Genomic DNA, 20,688 nt, shown 5'->3' on the forward strand with positions numbered 1-20,688 from the left:
TTTAACCTATAGTATGGACTAAATATATTTCAGATTTAAACATTTATATGTAACTGCAATTATTGTGCAGGTATTTTTTTGAAAAAAATCTAATGCGAATGTCATTCCATTAGGTCAGGTGTAAACGTTTCCAATAAGACAAGTTCAAAAAATAAATCCTTCATTTTTTAAAACAGTTAAGCTAGTCATAGAAATCACTTACTGCGATTAAGCAGTAAGACCAATAAATGGGAAGTTACTCTATGCTTTTATTATAGTCTTATACTAAATCTTTAATAAAAAGGGTTGGTCTGCAAACGCAAAATCAAACACAAGAACAAAGGAATCAGCAACAAATCCCTTATCGCAGGGCACTCCTTTTCGAGGTCGAATAGTTGATCTCCGCCATCAAAAGTTTCCGGCTGGCGTACGTGAATACCCGTTATTCCTCAACGATCGTGTACGTAAGGACCGCGCTGGGACCATAGTCGCTCGTGTCCTTCTGCAGTGCGAACTTCTTGCCGAAGCTGTCATCGAATTCTCCTTGACTTGATCCAACGCTGCTTGCTATTTCGTAACCGATGACCCCGCTTTCCCCAATTGGTCGTTCATCGACTGCACGATAGATGAAAAATTCGTCACGAACTACCATCTCATTGAATCTCATTGTAATTTGCAGGGGCGCTCAAATTTCGAATTGCCAACACCTTTATGAGGTCTGTCCGGATAGACTCGCCGCGCACCGCGTGTCCCAAGTACACCAGCTTCTTCCGCAAGAACGGATACTTCCGATTCAGTCTCAGGTAAGCCTCCCCGTTAGCCTTTGGAACTCCCTTTAAGTTGGCCACGAGCTTCTCCTTTTTCGCAACTATGAAGTACCTATGTGTACTTACGCAAATGCCTAAGGTTCCATCTCTGCCCTTATCTCGGAGTCCAAGGCCCTTTGGAATGTCTGAACGGCAACACTCCGAAGAGCATCACTCGTCTGATGGTATAATCCTCTGCCTGTCGCCGTAAAAGGTGTGTACTGCTTACTGGTATCCTGGTATCTGCCAGTATTCGTGCTTCAGATTCAGCGTTAAAATAAAACGCCGGCGCGCTGTGCGAACTTCTGGAGGCCTCAATGGCACCCGTTCGGATCAGTTCCTCCACCTGTTCATCGATAACCTTTTACCTCGTTACCTTTTATCATGATCCGATGACTGTCTATATAGGATACGCCTTCAAGCTCCTTCAATAGCAGTTGCTTTTCTGCTTTCAGGTCTGCCGGTCTGGTCCTCACTGTCCTGACTCCTCTCATCAGACAATTCACCATAACTAGCTTCGTTGCGAGCTCCCGCGTGTTCTTCCCCACGGCTTATTCGCCTACCAACACAACTTCTGATGGGGTGCGAGAAACGTTACTCTGCCCTTTGGATCCGGTTACTCTACCTAGCTTCGCGCTCCGGAGTGCTGCGAACCCTGAATCCCCGTTTCCCTGCAGGTATCCTGTTTTGACGACCAACCCCAATGCGTTCCCCTCTTACCCAGATGCATCCCCGGGATAATCTTCTCGGGATTCTTACCCAGCTGCACATCCACGGGGATCTTGTCAGCTGCACCACCGAGATCACCTCCTCGGGTAGGTCTGCTGCTTTGCCGAGAATGTGTCCTTGCCGTGTGTCAACTTTAGGCTCTCAATGTCTTCGGTCATTCCGAGCCCTGTTGGCGTTCCAACCCATCCCAGTCTAGCTAGCGTCGCCTCCTGTTTCTCTGAGCCGGTGTGGAGTAGTACCGTACTGTTTGCCTAATTGTGTACGCTGCTGGTAGCTGGTTTTGCCGCTATTGACACTTGCTATGCCCTCTGGAAGGGACGATCGGTGCGTACACATCCACCCCAATTCCGACCTACTTCACATAATTCAGTGTCTTAGTCTTCTTGCAGATATCGTATTTCAGTACGAAGTCCCGAACTTGGGTCGCCATGTTGGGCAAATAATACCGCTTGCGCAGCGCGAGCAGCGTTTTCCTAATGAATCCATGACCCGACCTTTCGTCCGCATGTGCTCTCTGGATGAGCCCGGCGGTCAGTGATTCTAGCACACAGAGTTTTCAATTCGTGCCTTCGACCTCATCCTCCTAAGTTTTGTGCGTCGTTGCTTTGAACAGAAGTCCGTTCTGCACTCTCAAATCCGCTAACCTTTGTTGTTAGCTGGTGTCCTCGTTTAGCAGTTCCCGGTACTCGGCAGCCTCAAAAGCCACGGTTTCGAAGTGGAGAAATCCGCGATGTAGAAGAGTCAGTAGTCAGGAGCTTATGGTGTCCTGGCCGTCAAACGTTACGAGCCACCGCTTGTGTTTCAGAGTCGGGCAGGATTGGTTTTGGAGGCACGTGCGCGGAGTTGTGCTCTGCGGTGTTCCTTCCTGGCGGCATAAGCACATCGTTGATGCCCTTCATCGTATCCATAAAGCCCGTTAATGGCTTTATTGAAGAGAAGTGGTTGTTGACGTGATATACCTTTGGACATAAAGTATGGAGTATCTACATTGTTGCATTCGGTATTATTGGCAGGGTCGATAGTGGTTTATTGTATGATTAAGGTCGCGAACCAGTAGCGCCCAAATAACGCATCGCCAAACCCACGCTCCACTACGTTAAGCGAAGAAATTGTGGCGAGTGCCCACCCGATTCGGTACGAAACAGAAGAGGAGGGATGCGAATCGGTTGCCTTTGGCCTTCAACTAAGCCGTTGACCGATATATGCAGCTTTGCATATGGGTAGCAACGGTGACCACAATGTATGCGTGCGCCAAATTTGGCTCCAATCACGTTGCTGAGCATATTAAAAATAATTTGACTTTGGTTGCAGTCAGCGGAGGTTGCGCACCTCTGTGCGCAGAGATCTTTTTATTGAATGTCGCCAATGTCAACAACAGAAAAAAAAAACAGCCAAACTCGCAAAGCTTTTGGGGGAAAATAAAATAAATTATAGCCAATAATATAATTGTGCCTCGCGAAAAAAGTTTTGATGAATTGTTAAATAAGAAACTATGATAATCTCAAACATATCCGTATGCCGGCTAAATGACGTTGCCACCCTCTCACTCTTTGGGCGTTTCTATGCGCTCGGCCTAATACCCCCGAACACCCTACCACATATAAAATAAATATCGACGTTGCCGATAATACCAACGGCAACAGGTTTTCTATGGCACAACAATTTTAGCGTAGCTACTGATTTACCTGAGACATTTCCGCATTTTAATATGTTAATTAAAGTCATCGCAGTAGAAATAAAAAAATTAAAAAAGTTGTATGATATGTGTAAAATGCTTAACAAAGTTCGATAAATTATTTAATGTAATTTTTGGTATATGGTGCCGTATATTTTATTTGTTTATAAGATATTTTACTTTGCTGGCTTTAGGTGTATGTTTTTTTTTGCTTTTTAGGAGCACACTGATAGGAATTTCGTTTCTAATAAATAAAATTAAAATTAAGTTAATATTATTTGTCTATCGATAAACGCTAATTCTAAAACGCGATGTACTAAACGCTAATGATGGAAACATGAACAATCAAAATTGCAAAATGAAACTCGTTCCATTTAATTTAACTAGTTCAGTTTGTTGTGACAAAACTCAAAATGATAATTTAATTTTATCTTATCAATTAGTTAAAAAACTTGAAAGTATTGTTGTGGTATTCTATTGACTTTTGAGTAAAGAAGTGTAAGTACTAAGTACCAAGTTAATAGTATATTATAAATTTGACGTCTGCTCTTCTGAACGTGCATGTTTGTACACATTTGTATGTACTTACATATGTACATATGTGTGTTTGATAATTTACCAAAAGTAATTGTGTTGCGTTGAGTTATATGTTTACAAATACTTATTATGTCAGTATTCTATGTTAATATCTATATACGTACTTATTGTATAAGTTGCAGTTATTTACTAAATACCCCATCCAGCAGAACTTTCAATTTTGAAAGCCGGACCTTGCAACCTGCACCATATGAGAAAGCCAACTAAGGATATCTCGTTATAAGATCGTCAATACATTGGCATTCTGTTGCTTTTGCATAACAGCAGCAACCATATTGTATTCCACTCAAAGGCGCACTTTTACAAGATGGCACAATATAGATTTACATATATCTCAATGTGTCTGTGTCTCTGATTCCCTATATCTAGTCACCGGCTTGCAAGTGATATAGCTGCATATGTCTGCCAATTGCTAAGGCTTGATCTTCGTGCACGATGCTGCTGATTAAGACCGCTTTAAGCAACGTTTAATGGTTTTCATTGAGCTAGTTTTGCGACAACCCATTCATAGTAATTATATTTGTACTACGTATGTATATAAAACTGCTTGCGTGACACTCCAAACTGCATAAGATAGGATATAATCCCCTCTTAAGACGTAGAGAAACACTTACACTAATCCCTTATATTCAAGTTTTTGGTTCAATATACAACTCAATTCGCTAAAAGGGCTTTAACCACTGTATACAGATTAAATATTCTTGATTAGCATTGTGATATCTCCGTCTGCATGAAAGCTGCTGTCTTCATAACCATAAGAAACCTACGCGCAGATCAAGTTTGTCTCAAATTATCTATAAGTTTTTCCTTTTCCTGTTTATGATGCTATGCTAGCTAGAGACCTCAAATTTATATACACTGATTCAGAGTTGTTAGTAGAAAAAATATTGTTTTTAAGTAAAAATTACAAATAATCGTAATTTACTCTATTATTGAAGTTATTTAATAAAGTAGAGAAACTTATACTAGATATATAGAGTGTCAAGTAGATAGAATAAAGAGATGGGAAATCACCGACTATCCGGCAAGCTATGCCCCTACTCATAGCTGGGAATGAGTTCCCGAAGGTATCCTAAAAGCAACGATTTTATTAGGGATAGAGAAAGTTCGATGGAAAAAACGACGGGGGACTCCTTCCCCATATCTACTCTTCCACTCAGATGAGTGTCTAAGGTACTCTGAGTGGCTTTGACCGCTCCACTCAGGCAGCGCTTCCCGATCTCCAACCTTTGCTAATTTTTCTTCGTTTTCTGGCATAACACTGCTGTGCCTCCTCTGTGCTCAGCGCAGAGCCGATAAGTCCTACTCGCCTCATACAACCTTTGTGGGCACTGCCAGACTACGGGCAAGGACCTGCCTTCGCTTCATTCTCCAGGTCCTTGCTGTTTGGTTGCCGAGCAGGCCTTCTATCGACTTCTCAACCGAGGCAGACGGTGCTACCGTCTCTGGGATCAGTTCGGCAAATCTCCAACGCATCGTGGTCCCCATCACACAAAAAAAACCCAGGCATATCCGACTACTCTTTAAACGCTAACCTGTAGGGGACAGAAAAAAGGCTGGTTTAGAGAAAAGCACGACTGTTCTGTTTTTTACCTTAAATTTTAGACAGCAATTCTCCAGTACGCCTTTGGACAATTAAATCATCCGTACTATCTTGAGCTCCACTGCTAAATTTATATTTGATTTAAGTATTTGAAAATGGGTTTGAGGCCGTATGGATATTCAACAAAAAATTTGCATACAACAGTTTTCCACAATTTCCAATACTTGTAGGTGGAATTTCAGCTTCGTAGCTCTTACGGTTTGAGTTGTGCTTGAATACCAATCCGATAGTCAGGAAAATCGGTTTTTTAGAGATATATTATAAAAAAATATATAAATAACTATGGATATATATTTATTTTTTCTAGAAATGTTAAAATGTCGGTACATTATAAATTTAAAAGTACCCTTAATTTCGACACTATAACTTTCGATGGACTTCACATTTCTGTTGCCGATTTAAAAAGAGAAATAATTCTGCAGAAACGACTTGGTAAAGTTATTGATTTTGATCTTCAAATAACCAATGCCCAAACTAAGGAAGGTAAACGTAAAACAACGTTTTTTAAAATTTCATATTAATTAAACTGAATAAAACTTTTATTTTAGAATATAAGGATGACAATTTTTTAATACCAAAAAATACCACGCTAATTATTGCACGGATACCGGTGGCCCACCCAGTTAAAAAAGGATGGGATCCGCCTCCTGATAATGCTATCACAAACGTGCCCTCAAGTAAACCAGAAAACCTTAACATGGATTTATTTAAAATGCAAGGCAGTGAAGAGGATAAAATACAAGCTATGATGATGCAAAGTACAGCGGATTATGATCCTAAAACGTAAGTATTTTAACGAAACAGCTTAATATAAATGCTATTAACAATTGAAATGACCTGCTTTCAATAGTTTAAGAAACCGTAAATTGATACATCATTTAATACGGTGTATAGAAAGTATATTAAAATATAAAAGCTATACTGTTAAAAGTTATACTAGTTGGTAATATCTCATGGAGGATAAGCACCTCTTAAAACTGGAGTAGCAACGATCCGGTTTGTCGGAGATATATCTGTGAAATTCTGCTCTTTTGGTATCTTAAATAATAGAGACGGTACACACAGTTTCCCTCGATGCTTGAGGACCTAGTTGAAGTAAGTCGTAGACTGCTCGAACTTATGTCCCCGAGTCCACATTTCGTCTGGTTTCCGTAGGAAGCGAAGTGTTGGAGGATATTATCCGATAAGCGCGACCTGCATTTAGTTTTGGTAGAAGACGGTGCAAGGTATCCCCTACTCGGGAACTCGCGACTAGAGCCTTTTACTTGCTTGAGATCTTTTCTATGCAATATATCTAGAAGGTATTTAACTCTCAATGTGTCAAAGACAACCTTGCTTTCTTGATCATTTTAGAAGTCATTAACACTTAAAGTGAATAGATAACAGCCTTTCTTGAGTATTTTTAAACCCACTACCACTTAAATTGAATTGATATTAATATAAAATACATTCGACTTAATTATGCAGGTATCACAGAATTAAAGGACAGTCTCAAATTGGCGAAGTGCCTGCCTCCTACCGATGTAATAAATGTAAAAGAGGTGGCCACTGGATTAAGAACTGTACTTTTTCTTCTGGAAAGGAGCAATTTGAAGTAAAGAGAAATACTGGAATTCCACGATCATTTAGAGGCAAGCCAGAAATGTAAGTAATTCGTTCTACCATGTATTCCAAGGAGGAAATTTTATTTTCATATTACTGCTAACGCAAGCGATCAGAAGAGAGTTCTGGGTATCCCCTTGTCGGGAAGTCACGAGTAGAGACTCTAAATTGTTTTATTTGATGTGATATATTTTCCTTTGTGAATAAAAGGAAATTAAATAAGTAAATATAAATACAATAAGCCACTGTCATTTTTACAGTTTTTCTACTGCACTTATTCAGCTTGCAAATCTTTATTATCATCTCACTGACAACCGATAAGCTTCCGTAAATCCGTCGCTTAAATATTTTTTTTATAGTTACTTAACATGTTATAATACATCTCAAATTAATATAAATGGGTTTTTAAATAACGGCACCATGAATATAATAGTATTTTCATGTTTCATTTTTAATGAATATCTTTTTTTACTATTATTTTACAGCTCAACAGAACAAGAAACTTCAAACTATATAGCAGCCAACGAGAAGGATCCAGAAATTCCAGAAGACTTAATATGTGGTATTTGCCGGAATATTTTTGTTGATGCCGTAATGATACCGTGCTGTGGTAGTTCCTTTTGCGATGATTGTAAGTATAAATTAATTCAAAAGAAAGCAACTACTGAACAATATTACACGGGATTGAACTTAATGTAGACACTCGTCGGTCTCAGATACTTTAAAACTATGTTTTTGTAATTCCCATACCCTGAAGTCATTGCATATAGGAAGAAAGGGTATAATTGTTTTGTTTAAAGAAATCCGACCTAATAAAATATTTATTTTCTTGATCAGCATCAACAGCCTAGTCGTAAATTATTTTGTCCGTCTATTGCTGTTTACGCGTCCGTGTGTAGGAACTCGTTGATAGCAGATATATATATTCTTGATCAGTCGAGTCGATATAGCCATGTCCGTCCGTCTGTTTCTATGCGAACTAGGCTCTCAGTTTAAAAAGCTGTTTGATTACCATGGCATATGCGTCGGGTTGAGTCTCGCATTTCACCAGAATATCCGCTGGGATATTAGTTCTTATATACATTGCGTAATTGCAGTTTATTTTAAACTATTGATAATTCACCAAATCGATAAAGATTAATTTTTAGCAGAGGATTTTATAGGTCCTCGTAAATGACAATTTTTTAAAACTTACAATTTTATATATTATAAATTATATTCTTAAATAATTGCTCGAAAATTTCTTTTAATTATTTCAGGCGTTCGAACTTCATTGCTAGAATCGGAAGATAGTGAGTGTCCAGATTGTAAGGAAAAAAATTGTTCACCAGGATCTTTGATTCCAAATCGTTTTTTAAGAAATTCAGTGAACGTTTATAAAAATGAAACTTTATCTAAGCTCGGAACATTTAAATCAGGTAAGATATGAATATATTTAATATTTTAAGACATCGCTATATACTTATTTAAAAACCGTTAAAATCATAGTATAAAACAAAAAAATATCAAAGAGCGAGCTCAGAGTTTCGTCAAACTATTTAACTGCAACATAAAAATGGCTTCTAAAAATCAGTATTGAGAAAACTAAGATGGTCTTAATACCTTGGTAGGCATAAGGAATGGTAGTTAAATGATCTTATGACCTCCTGTGCACAATCGTGCTGAATGAATATAAAACAGAGATCATATTAAGGGATTTGTCTCTTGAGATACACGCGAGATTAAGCTACGATAAGGAACTATACTTTAATAATTGCTCAATTTTAGATAGATGTATACAACACTGCCGCAAATAAATAATTATTTATATATTCTTGATTTGTTTTCAGTCAGCAAAACAAGTACGGCAATTGAGAAAAAAGAGATCCTTGCTCCGGAACAAGATGACTCGAACCCAACAGAGCAGCCCTTGGAATCTGGCAATGACAATGTGGCTCAAACAAGTAACATAAAAGAACAAAATATAAGCAAACCTGTTATAAGTAATACAGAATCAACTAAGAAAGAAAAAGATAAATTTGATTCGGATTACGAAGATAATATAACAATAAAAATGCCACAAAAAGAGAATGATACCAACTTCGTCAGTGCTGACACCAATAAAGAACAGGTAAGTAATACCACGTTATATTGAACGTTTTTTTACTATTAGGATTTCTTTGCATGATGCTCAGTTTGGTTCAAATTTTTAATTTCGAAATATATGTTTTGTTTGTTATGACTTGAACATAAAACACAAAAACAGAAGTCAGTCCTGGGAGACTGGTCTAATTGCATATAACTTTTGCTAAGAGTAACACAAAGGATATCTATAACGAACTTCCCTCATATATATAAATAAATCACACAAGCGTTCATGCCGCAAATTGAGTACTATGTTTCTGCGGCTGTACTTCCTTTTCACTCAGCCCAACACTACGGAAAATACATTCTAGGATATATCGCGAAAGTCTATATCATCTACATTAAAAGCTAAGGTAAACACATTTGAAAAAAAAGACTGGTAAGGCCTTCACAGATAGAGAAGTGTGAAACACGTGACAGATGAATTTTTACAAAGATCTTTGAAAATGATTTTAAAGCCGATTGGATGGAAAACAAATAAGTTTGATACAACCCTTTTTTACCAATTTACTACTGTTACGGGTGGAAGTTCGTATGTAGGGATTTGAAAATAAGTTTTCAATCAAATTGGACAAAACTTTAAACTTCCCAAACAAATTTTTTAATCGCATTTACACCGAGGATGCTTGAATTCTGCAAAAAGTGTGAAACACGTCTGAAATGATTTTTCGTAAAGATCTTCTAAGGCGGTTTGAGATGCAGATGAAGCTCGTGGGTAGAGGATATAAACTGCAACTCTATCAGTGAGATAAGCTACGCGCAATGCTTGATGCTCTGCAAAAACATGGTATAAGCAGAATTGGTCCCAGAAGCTAAAAATGAACATCGGTTGTGTGTTGCTTATTCGAGAACAATGTTATGTCCCTTCGATTTTATTAAAAACCTAAAACAGCATACATTACTCCCATTGATATGTACCTTTATGCACCAAAGGTTCCGTTTTTACTGCTTTGTCTTACACCAGGTATTTGGCCACATTTAACGCCGTTTAGATACGTTTGCGGGACGTTTGTGTCTTGAGAGGATAGACAAGCACTTTTCTGGGTGATAACGTTAGTCCTTGGCAATTCCACCAGAGTGGACGCAGAACGCGGGTGCAGAGGGCGTTCTTGTGGTTTGGCCACAATTTACGCAAACTTCCCTTATGGCAGTACTGCTGGATGTACCTGAACCTTTGTCATCAGTGATGTCATTGCAATGCCATTGGAATAAGAATATATTTTATGTATTGGCTGCTAGATTTATTTATTTATTTTACACATTGATCTATCTTTTTATTTTTATGAAGAATATAATATAATATTACTACGATACCATGCAACGTTTTTTTTTATAATAGTATTTTTAAACATAAACTGTAGAGGCTGCTGCTTAGAAATAACCTATTATTATGATTTACCATTCTAGGTTATACCTTCATATTCACAAATATCAGTTGGCAATAATGTAACTCAACGGCATGAAGTTAACTTTGAGTATAAATCGGATCATGAAATAAAGCAGCCATATGCCCGCAATGATAACATTAAGCCTCAAAATGAACGAAGCCTTTTGCCTACTCCGGTCGGGAATCACCATAAATATCCAAATCCAAACCATCACATAAACGAACAAAGAGAGAAGCCTGTAGTCAACCCGGACCAGAGCCATCGCATAAATCATTATAAGCCAACATACATTCAAATGCCCCGGTGTCCTTCAATCCTCCACATGTCTCCATACAATAATGGTTATAACAATATGGCACATAGGCCCCCAATAAGGTAAGTTAAGTAGAAAAATTCTTTGCCCTAGCAATTCCGAGCTATTCTTGCTAGTCTTCTCTATTTCTCTTTTAACCATAAGTTTAAGGATTAGAGTAAGGCTAGCCCAACATGCCAACAAACAGATGGAGGCTAGTATAAGATAGAAATTTATTGGGGCAGTAGGAGCCATTATTGATAGTATTGTTTGTGATGTTGAAGAGAGCGGATGTAGAAATCGCTGACTCAATAACTCGTTAAAGTTAAAATAATTGTTATAAGTTGAACCCTTGATAGCAAGACATTTAATAAATTAATTGTTAAACTAAGTAACTTGACTTGGATGTTATTGGAAGACATATTGCCATTCCAGTCACAGCATTTAAACAAGAAAATGTTAAGGAACTGGCAAGAGTCTGATATCATAGACAATTACGATCTTGACGGGTGAAGCCAGAGCTCAAGTATACAAAAACAGTTGGATGATCCTTAAAGTGTGGTAGAAAATTTGTGAGTTATATAACAATCCCAAGGAGTGAACAAGTTGATCAAGAATCAGAATTTTATCCAGTAAAGGACCATATAACATCAGAGCAGTTCATCAGCAGAGTGTACAACATAAAATGAGATGTGCAGGGAAAGATTGGTTAGATCCACAGACAGTGTATCAAACATGAACGCATTTAAATCCGTATTAATTAATTAATTAACTCAGTATTTTCCTACTGTAGCTGATATGGCAGGTGCTACAACAGAAATTCAAGTGCCTTGAGTCAACCGACTCTAGTTTTATACAATGGTTGGAATTAGGATGTTGAGCAAAAATTGATGAACCTTCGATAAATTTGTTTCGTATCAATGGGCTTAATTAGCTGAAGTCAACAGAAGCAGTATTGGCCATAAATCTGGCATGATCTGAGCTGTTCAGACGATAAACAATTTTTAAGACACATAACACACATTTGGTAGAACAGGGTTCAGGGTATCTCCTAGTCGTCAATATTGCTGTATCAAATATTCGTATATTTGCAAAAAGACAATTGCATAATAATTGTGGTTAATATTGGGGGTAGTTGAAATCGGCATCTCTGGGCAGGGCTCAGGGTATCTGCTAGTTGGGCATAGCCGGATAGAGCATTCTTATTTGTTGAAAATAAATTAAAATTTAAGAACAATTTACGTAAACGTAGGTTTTTACTGTTTACTGTTTATTTATATATACAAACTTTTAAAATTTCAGCTTCGGGCACTATCAAAACCAACCTGTACATCATATGAATCCATCATATATTACAACGGGTAATATTAATATTAATCCAACGCAAACATTTCAATCGTCGAATTTGGCTTCTATTTATCAAGGAGTAGCAGCAAAGGTTGGCACAGGGTAAGTGAAATAATCTTACTCATGCGATTGTGAAGTTTGTTTTCCCTAAATAGGGCTAATTAGTTTTCCAACACAAAAAATACAGTTTGGTAATTATTATTTGGTAAATGGTCAGATTATATTGATTAGACGGTTGCTACCGAAATTCAAAAAATGTTTACCCTATGTTTCTTGCAAAACAATGTTAATTGTCAATATCAAATTTTAATAATTTTTATATTCATTGAAATAATAAATATTCTTCTTTATGCATTGAGTTAAACTGTTTTAATTTTGTTCTGATATTCTTGCTAAGTACAGTGTACGAGTATTATAGATAAAATTAACAGAACAGGGATAGATCACACTTTTGTAATCTATTGTGTTCCTTTTTGTTTTAAGTTTTAATTTTATACATATAACTGATGTTTTAATAATATAAGAGTAGATCACAAACATATATAACTCTACTAATTAGAGATTAATATTTAATATTCAATATCTTCTAATAATATAAAATTTATAAACTTTTTCAGACTAATAGATGATCCACTAGAAGCTTTTAACAGAATAATGAAGGAAAAAGAGAAACTAAAAGTAGATCGCCGTCGAAGTCCTGGCCATCACAGATCTAGATCGCCTGGAAGACTGCGTCATCGTTTTAAGTCACCAGTGTATGATAGAGGTTCATCTAGAGAAATGATGACCAATGAAAAGAGAACTCGTTCTCGGGAAAGAAAGCGTGAATACAGCTATGAAAGACGACAAAGCCGAGTTATACGCCATTCAAGCAACGGATCAAATTCACCAAGCGACAAGAAGAAGAGGTTATTTTACAAATTAAGGGTCTTATATATATATTTATATTATTTATTAAATACGATTTTCCCAACCAAAACAAAATATGGTGTTAAAGGTCATATTTTTCATAGGAGACACGAATTAAGTGATTCGATTCGTCTTCAACTTAAGCTCTTAATATACAGTTGGTTGTTTTCAAAAATAAAACATTACCTATTAATTACCTTGTTCTCACTCTGATTACTGATTTTTACAATTGTAGGTTTTGTTTTTATATAATACTACAGTAACCCTTTTTTTTCTGTTGATAAAATTCTATTATTTTTATTAGTCAGGTTTCAATTCAATTTTTAATCATTGCTAGTATAAAATAATCCTTATTGAAAAATGTGGTCTTTAAATAATGCCCAAACACAGTGGAGTAGACATACAACATTAAGATTTGGTTTTCTAAGCATTTTCCTCTTTTCGTGGCCTATAATACTCAAGTTGTTACAGCCTCGGAATGGTGACCAGGACATGCAAATCTTGAGTTGGTAGCAATGTCCGCTTTTTCCAGAACACCCCATTTTCTTCAAACTTATTTTCAAATCCCTTCATAAGAACATAATTAATACGGGTTTCAGCGATTTTGCAAATTCCATCCGCAACTGCGGAAATTTTGTGGAAAATTTTGGAAACTTTTTGGTTTATCATCGGTTTTAAACTCATTTGCAAAGATCTTTGAAGAATTTGTATGATACGTTTTTCGCAAAGCTCACCACTCTTGGATGGAAAATACGGGTCAAGGGTTCAATAAACGAAAGTTTTTTCTTCAGCTTCAAGATTCTCACTACAAAACTAACGTGGGCAGAAATGTCGACTGACTGACCTGATTGACTTTTGATCAATACACCCGCCCCCGATAATTATAATCTATATTTTCTAAAGTCTTAAGTTGGAAAGTGTCTTGGGATAAAGATTTTTTAGGTACATTTAACAATTTTCTAAACAACCTGTTGTTGTTTTTTTTTTTTTACATTCACAAAGCATGGCGTAGACGGGCCCATCCGACCGCCAAGTTTTTACTTGGTTTATTTCTGCCGTAATTGTATTGTGTGTATGTATTAGAATGTATCTATATATTAAAGTGACAATTTTCTTTTAAAAATTTAATTAAGCAGGTAGAGTGCTAATATCGTTTGAGTATTTCACAAAGTAAACAGATTATCTGATTCTTTCTGTCCGTTTATCTGTCCGTATGAACACTCTTTTTCCGCTTAGTTGAAGTTAAATATTGAATTTTCCGGAATGTATGAAGCCATTAGCTTGGATCGAGGTAAAATTCTTCAGAATAGAAACTAAAAACTCGTCTTCAATGAATTTTCACATTAACTTTGTGGTATAAAACAAATTTTAAGAGTGGGAAAAGTTAAATTTGCGCAGTATTCGAAAAAACCTCCCATACATAATAATCCGATCCCTTTCGATCTTAATTTTAGATAGTTATCAAAGAAAATCTAAGATATCTGATTTGGATCGAGTGTAAGGTTCATGAACATATAGAACTTTATTCTCACAATTGCTTAAGTCACTATATTAATTCTGACCCTCTTACAGTATTTCACATAGGCCTCGTTAAAGGTCGGCTCAGGCTCAGGGCAGGGCTCAGGGCAGTGGAAAAACGTCGTTTCAATGAATAACAATTATTTTGTTTTCCGATTTTTATATTTGCTGGCTATTCAGGCCGTTGTAATTAATTTTATTAATTATTATAAAAATACTATATTATTATTACAAATTTTTTTCCTTAGGCCTATATTTACGTTTATAATTATTCAAATATAAAACTGTTTATCCTGACTGACTGACTGGTAAAATGCGGGACAAAGATATTTTGGGATAGGTTTAAAGTTTCCTGACTAACTTCAAACTAATTTTCGAATCGATCTTTGTTTAATCTTAAACGTGCTTACTTATCTCTCACTTTTTGAAAAATTCACTCCTCTTAGATGAATAATGCAAAGGTTGAATGGGAAAAGTTTCGGGATTAAGCGCATATGCAAAGATCTTTAAGAAAATTCTTTTGAGGTGTCTTTCACATTTTTCGGAAAATATTAGCTTTGTCAGTTGAAAATGCGGGTCAAAGATTGTTTGGTGGATGTTTTAAGTTTCGTCCGATCGCCTTCAAAATATTTTCAAAGCCTTACATAAGCACACCAAAAAACATTTGTATGTAACTTTCTTGCTTACCATCCGATCGACGTCAAAATCATTTGCAAAGATCTTTGTTCAAATTCATTTGGGAAGTGTTTCACATTTTCCTTCTTGGCATAAATGGGGGTCAAAGATATGTTTGGAAAAGTTTCGCGTTGAAATAAATATCTAGGGCTCTTTATGAAAATTCAGTAAAGACTTGTTACATACTTTTTGCAGGATCCAAACATCATCGGAGAAAATTATGATATCAAATTTTTTGGGTGATGTTTTATGTTTCGTTCGAACGTCTTAAACATTATTTTGAAACCCCTACACAAAAATTAAATGAGTACGTTTTTGGAACTTCTAACCGCAAATGTGGTAAATTGGCAGAAAAGGTTATATGATACTTAAAAATTAATTTTTCAAAATCTTTGTAATAATTTATCACTTATCCCAATATCCACCTCTCTTGGATATGGTCATTTGCAACGATTTTTAAGATTTTGAATATATTTTGAATTTTCCTCTTGTGGGGGGGGGGGGGGGGGGGGGGTGTTTGCGTTTAAATACTCAAAAATATTAAGGACACCACGAATTTTGCGTTTGTTTTGAAATATGCCACTAAATGAGAATGTATGCATGCATGCATATAAATATTCACATGTACGTCTGTAGATACTAGAGCTTTGCACAACTTTGTTCAAAATTGTAAACGAGACCGAAAAAACGAAAAAATGTTCCAATTTGGTAAAACGGAATGTATGCTAAGATTTCAAATGCTAGTATGTAGAACAAATAAAAAGTAATTTATAATCAAAGTGTGCAATTCGTACAATCATGGATTTTCGCTCATGTTCGTCGGTTCCAACCAAACATACTCGAACAATGTTAGCTGGAACTTTCTTCAACTTTTTTTCTTTTGTACCCATGCAAAGAATTTCATAATTATTATAAAAAGAATGATGAGGAGTGTGCATTTTCAATGTAAGGGGAACAATATTTTAGTTAAATTCAAAAGCAACGTCTATACTTACAAGTAGCAAGATATTTCGGAAGACTCCTCGGTATTGTTATCTTTGGATGCAACTTGTCTCGATTCGTTGTTATTCTTCAATTCAATTTTGATTTGGTGTTTATTCTCAAAGATGTCTAAGAACGAATACTGTACAATAATCTAGTACATATCCGTATACACAACTCAATCATGATTGGTTTATTTTTTTATACTAAGACAATCTAAACAATTGCATTCGAGCCACAAATCCATATTTCCTGCTTCTAACTATTTTTTTTTTAATTCAACCATTTATTGATCCATATAAATAGAGAGTATATAAAATTTTCCTTCAAAATATATTATGACTATTTTTCCCAATCCTAGATACGAAAAGTTAAAAGTAACGAAGTTTTTCATATATTCATAACACATTTTTGATAAACCACGGTTCAAAAAACAAAAATACCTCTGAAAACAGTTCCGTGTACTTGTTGTCATTGTAGTTTTTGTACCATTTGGTTTTCATTCGTGTGGCTTCTGAATAGCGGAATGCTTTCTCACACAGAAAACTCAGCACTGTAAGCAGCGGATATGCTTCTTCTTCTCACATATATACATATAATAAAGTGTAGAAGAATCCCCGCCGCTTTGTATCTCACCATATTTTTACGGCTTAGCTTAAGATTTGTACACTACTAAGTAAAGCCAAAACGAACACTTCAACATAATGTGGTCGGATGTTTTGTTAAAATTTTCTAGTTTTATTTAAAGTTAATTTATTTTAATTTTTTTTTTTGCAGATATGTACACCATCGTTCACCGTCTCCAAGACCCGGCTACAAGCCTCGTACAGGAGAAAAGCCTGTGAACAAACCTTACGGAACCAAAACAGAAACAGTTGAGCCACCACCTCCTGGGTTTGAGTCTTTGCAAATTGAGAGTCTAACTGACAATGACGTTAACATTAATAATAAGACGGAAGATATGGATATCGATAAAAGTGTTAAAGATCAAAATACTTCTCTTAAAAGACAAAGACATTACACTAAGAACGTGGAAGTCAAACCAGTTGATAATAGTTCTAGAAGCCTTACGCCACCGGCGAAGAGTAAGACTCCCAAGGTTGCTAGAACCGAATGTACAGAAACGTATGAGAGCTCTCCAAAAACACCAGATAGAAGAGAAGATTTCAAAAGAATTGAAAAACACCAGAGTACCCAATTGGACAGTCCGGAAAAGCATAAAATTGCTGTGCAGTCACAAGATCATTTGGAGTCCATTAACAACAATATGGAAAAAGAAAATAACATCAAAATGAATCTTAAGGAGCGAAAGAAAAAGAAAAAAGATAAATCAGAGCGCAAGAAGAATAAGAAAGAGAAGCGGGACAAAAAGGAGAAAAATAAAAAAGGCTACTTGGAAGGTGTTGAGCCTACACCAGAAAAATGTTCTGGCATAGATTTAAATATGGATGTTTGCTTGGATAGCGTTGAAAATGGCTCAAATAATCTGACTCAAAAGATATCCGATTCCATTGATCAAAATGCGTTACATAAGAAAGAAACTATTGTAAATATGGAGGCCTTGGATCCGGATTTAAATAGAGAAAATATGTCAGGCAACATTTCTGAGGCAAATGATATCCAAATATCAAAATGGGAAATAGATGATAATAATATGATCACTAATTTATTGGATCCATGTAAAAAAATGGCCTCTAATAAAAGTCAAGAGCATTCAGAAATAACATCTGATGTTATTCGCAAGGCAGAAAACGCAATTTTTGCAAAAGCTATAAATGCTATTAGACCTGTTGAGTTTAAGGTAGTAATAGACTCTAAGCATAGCACTAAAGATCCTTCAATTTCTTACAAAAGTAATCATAAAGATCGCTCGCATTCCCCGAAATCTTTAAATAAATCCGTTAAAGAAAGATTAGGAAACAAAGTTGTTGAACGAACTTACTCGTCAGAACGATCTAAGAATTATCGAAGAGATAGCTCTGTGAAAAATGTAAATGATGAAAAATACAAACATAATTCTATGAGCTATAATTCTAGAAAAAAGGAGAAGGATTCAAAGGAACGCGTGGTAACAGCAGAAAGAAAATTTGAGGACCATAGAAATCGCTCTTCGAATGATCATGAATTCGGAAATACAACCCAAAAAGAATCCCATTTTTCGGAGATTCACAAACACAAACTACAATTCAAGGACAAGCTGACCACAAAAAATTCTAGAAGTGAGCGAAAAAAATATGATGCAGATCGTAATACTCATACGCATTTTAAATCAATGGAACCGCGGCTTATTTCGTCGATTGCCTCAAGACCCTGTCGACCAGACAATCCTTTTAGGAAATTTGATGAAAATATTTCGTGTAGTAATAAAGTTCCAAAATTCGATAGCCTAATCAAAGATGTTACACCTCCAATAACGGATCAAGTTGAATATAAAAAACGAAAGGATAAAAAAATAAAGAAACTTAAAAGTTTAAAAAAATGCTCGTCAACCGAATCCGTAAGAAGTGAAAAGCAAAAAGATGTAAAAAGCAAAAAAAAGAAAATCTTAAAAAAAAAGAAAAAATCCAGGAAGTAAATTTTTGAACATCAAATCCAATGGGACAAAAAAAAAAATAAATTTATAATAAAAGATACTTAAAATGACACAATATTTTATAATAAAAAACCTTATGTACATACAAATATTGTAAATGGAACTGTTTAAATAAATGGGTAATACGATTTTAGTTTTCTTTCAGTTCCAAAGGCATCGAGGTTTTACCCAAGCTCGTTGACATGAATAATAAAGTAACAAAGTATTTTCCACCTCAATTGTTAGAAAATTATTATTATTTTTAAGACCCCACAATGCCTCAACGAGTTGAACAACGGCCTGGCCGACAACAGTCCGTGTCCGTGTTTGATACTCGTGTCCGTGCTTGACACCCTGACCAAGGCACCGACTGCCTTACACACTATACTAAAAGCTACATTGCAAATTTGTAGTCTTTAGCTAAGAGTTTTGGTCGAAAATAGGATTTCGATATCGATTTTTCTCAATTGTTAGGAATCGGGGTAGTTATCGATTATCGGAGATTAGGAGAACAATCGTTTAACATTTCTGTAGCTTTTATAGGTTCTGGGATCGAATCATTTATACATAGTGACAGACAGACGGACGAAGAGATAGACAGACATAGCTAGATTGAGTCGTCTATCAATGATAATCAAGAATATATAAATCATTATAACTTATCAATTAATTTTTACCAATTTTAATTCATTTACCAGTCTGAAGTGATCTACTTGAGGATACCCTGAACTCAGCGCCAAACTGCTGTTACAAACCTTCTAGCTTCTTTCCATGCACACATACACGAAAAAATTCATATACACACACGTAAGCACGCCTAAAGTTAGTATATACAAAAAGTCTTTTAAGTTACTTTTTATATTTTGTGTGGAATGGTGGGAGGCATAAAAAAGAGGAAATAGTTTTAAACTTTATTATGTGCGCGAACCTTAACAACAAGTTTCGTGTATCTAGCTCATATAAAATTTCGAGTTATTCTTATAAACCTAGTCTCCATATCTATTTTTTGCGATATAACGGAAGTGGAAGAAAATATCGAAATATATAAAACTAGTGGTGCGTGTGGAATTGGAAAATAGCCGTTGTAGCTTCCAAGCTTGCAGAGTTGTTTTTGTTATATATTATATTGCGCATTAATTATTTTACAAAATCATTCACATGCTTTTTTACCGTTATGGTACATTACTCTTTTTTAATTTCATCTTTGTAGTCTGCAGAAAGCTCCCCACAGCATACCTTACGGCTTACATCAAACGAAGCTTATTAAGTGCTAGAAGAGCTTGTGGATTTCAAAAGTATGCAATAATATGTGTGCGAGCAAAAAAGCCAATGCAACGTATGTAAATAAATAATAAATTATGATAGTCCCGATAAAACATTAATTTAAATTGCAAATGGTATATAACAAAATCAATAACAACAGCTTAATCTTTCGTACAGTAGTTAGACTGGAATCTTCCAGTCATAAACAAGATTTGTACGACAAGCTTGTTTTTGGCTGCAAACAATAAAAAAATTAAAATCAATATAAACATTCGCTTAAGCATATGCAATGGGTACAAGTACCACGTAGCTGAAAATAGCAATTGCAGAATAAATAAATTCTCCAGTTTACAGCTGTAATATGTACACATATGCAATATGGTATTTGCTTAAAAGTATAATTTGTTGTATATAGTTGCAGACCATTCACACGCTTTTAGAGCAGCTAAACGGCAAACAAGCATACAGCAAAGTAAATGCATCATAACCACTCTCACTTTCGTTAGACCCAGAAAACGAGTTCCACTTTTGCTCTCTGTGTGGTGAGTTTCTCTATATGTTGTAAAGCTGCTAGTTGCTGTTCCGTTAATTAGGGCCGAACTTTCAGCGAGCTGCATTGTATCTCAGA

At 35.8% G+C, this 20,688-nt stretch overlaps 1 protein-coding gene across 1 annotated transcript; it reads left to right on the plus strand.

Annotated features, from left to right (window-relative positions):
• The first annotated feature begins 3,553 nt into the window (after positions 1-3,553).
• snama (something that sticks like glue) lies at positions 3,554-19,036 on the plus strand. Its single transcript, XM_064687087.1, has 11 exons — positions 3,554-3,687; positions 5,697-5,872; positions 5,938-6,172; positions 6,857-7,033; positions 7,477-7,622; positions 8,251-8,409; positions 8,821-9,101; positions 10,523-10,878; positions 12,098-12,244; positions 12,760-13,050; positions 17,003-19,036. Exons 2-11 carry the CDS (start codon positions 5,707-5,709, stop codon positions 18,798-18,800), a joined length of 3,756 nt encoding a protein of 1,251 aa, XP_064543157.1. The 5' UTR covers positions 3,554-3,687; positions 5,697-5,706; the 3' UTR covers positions 18,801-19,036.
• Positions 19,037-20,688: the final 1,652 nt, after the last annotated feature.

Source organism: Drosophila montana, unplaced genomic scaffold, assembly GCF_035044405.1.
Source record: "Drosophila montana isolate Dmon_TW-CO22-7 unplaced genomic scaffold, ASM3504440v1 contig_3200_1, whole genome shotgun sequence".
NCBI lineage: Eukaryota > Metazoa > Arthropoda > Insecta > Diptera > Drosophilidae > Drosophila > Drosophila montana.

What these genes read in the sequence shown, in the direction of transcription:
- snama (XM_064687087.1), top strand. Translation starts at nt 5,707, where the DNA reads ATGTCGGTACATTATAAATTTAAAAGTACCCTTAATTTCGACACTATA. An exon ending in TAGTTCCTTTTGCGATGATT is followed by an intron (nt 7,623 to 8,250) that starts GTAAGTATAAAT and finishes TAATTATTTCAG; the next exon opens with GCGTTCGAACTTCATTGCTA. An exon ending in CTGACACCAATAAAGAACAG is followed by an intron (nt 9,102 to 10,522) that starts GTAAGTAATACC and finishes TTACCATTCTAG; the next exon opens with GTTATACCTTCATATTCACA.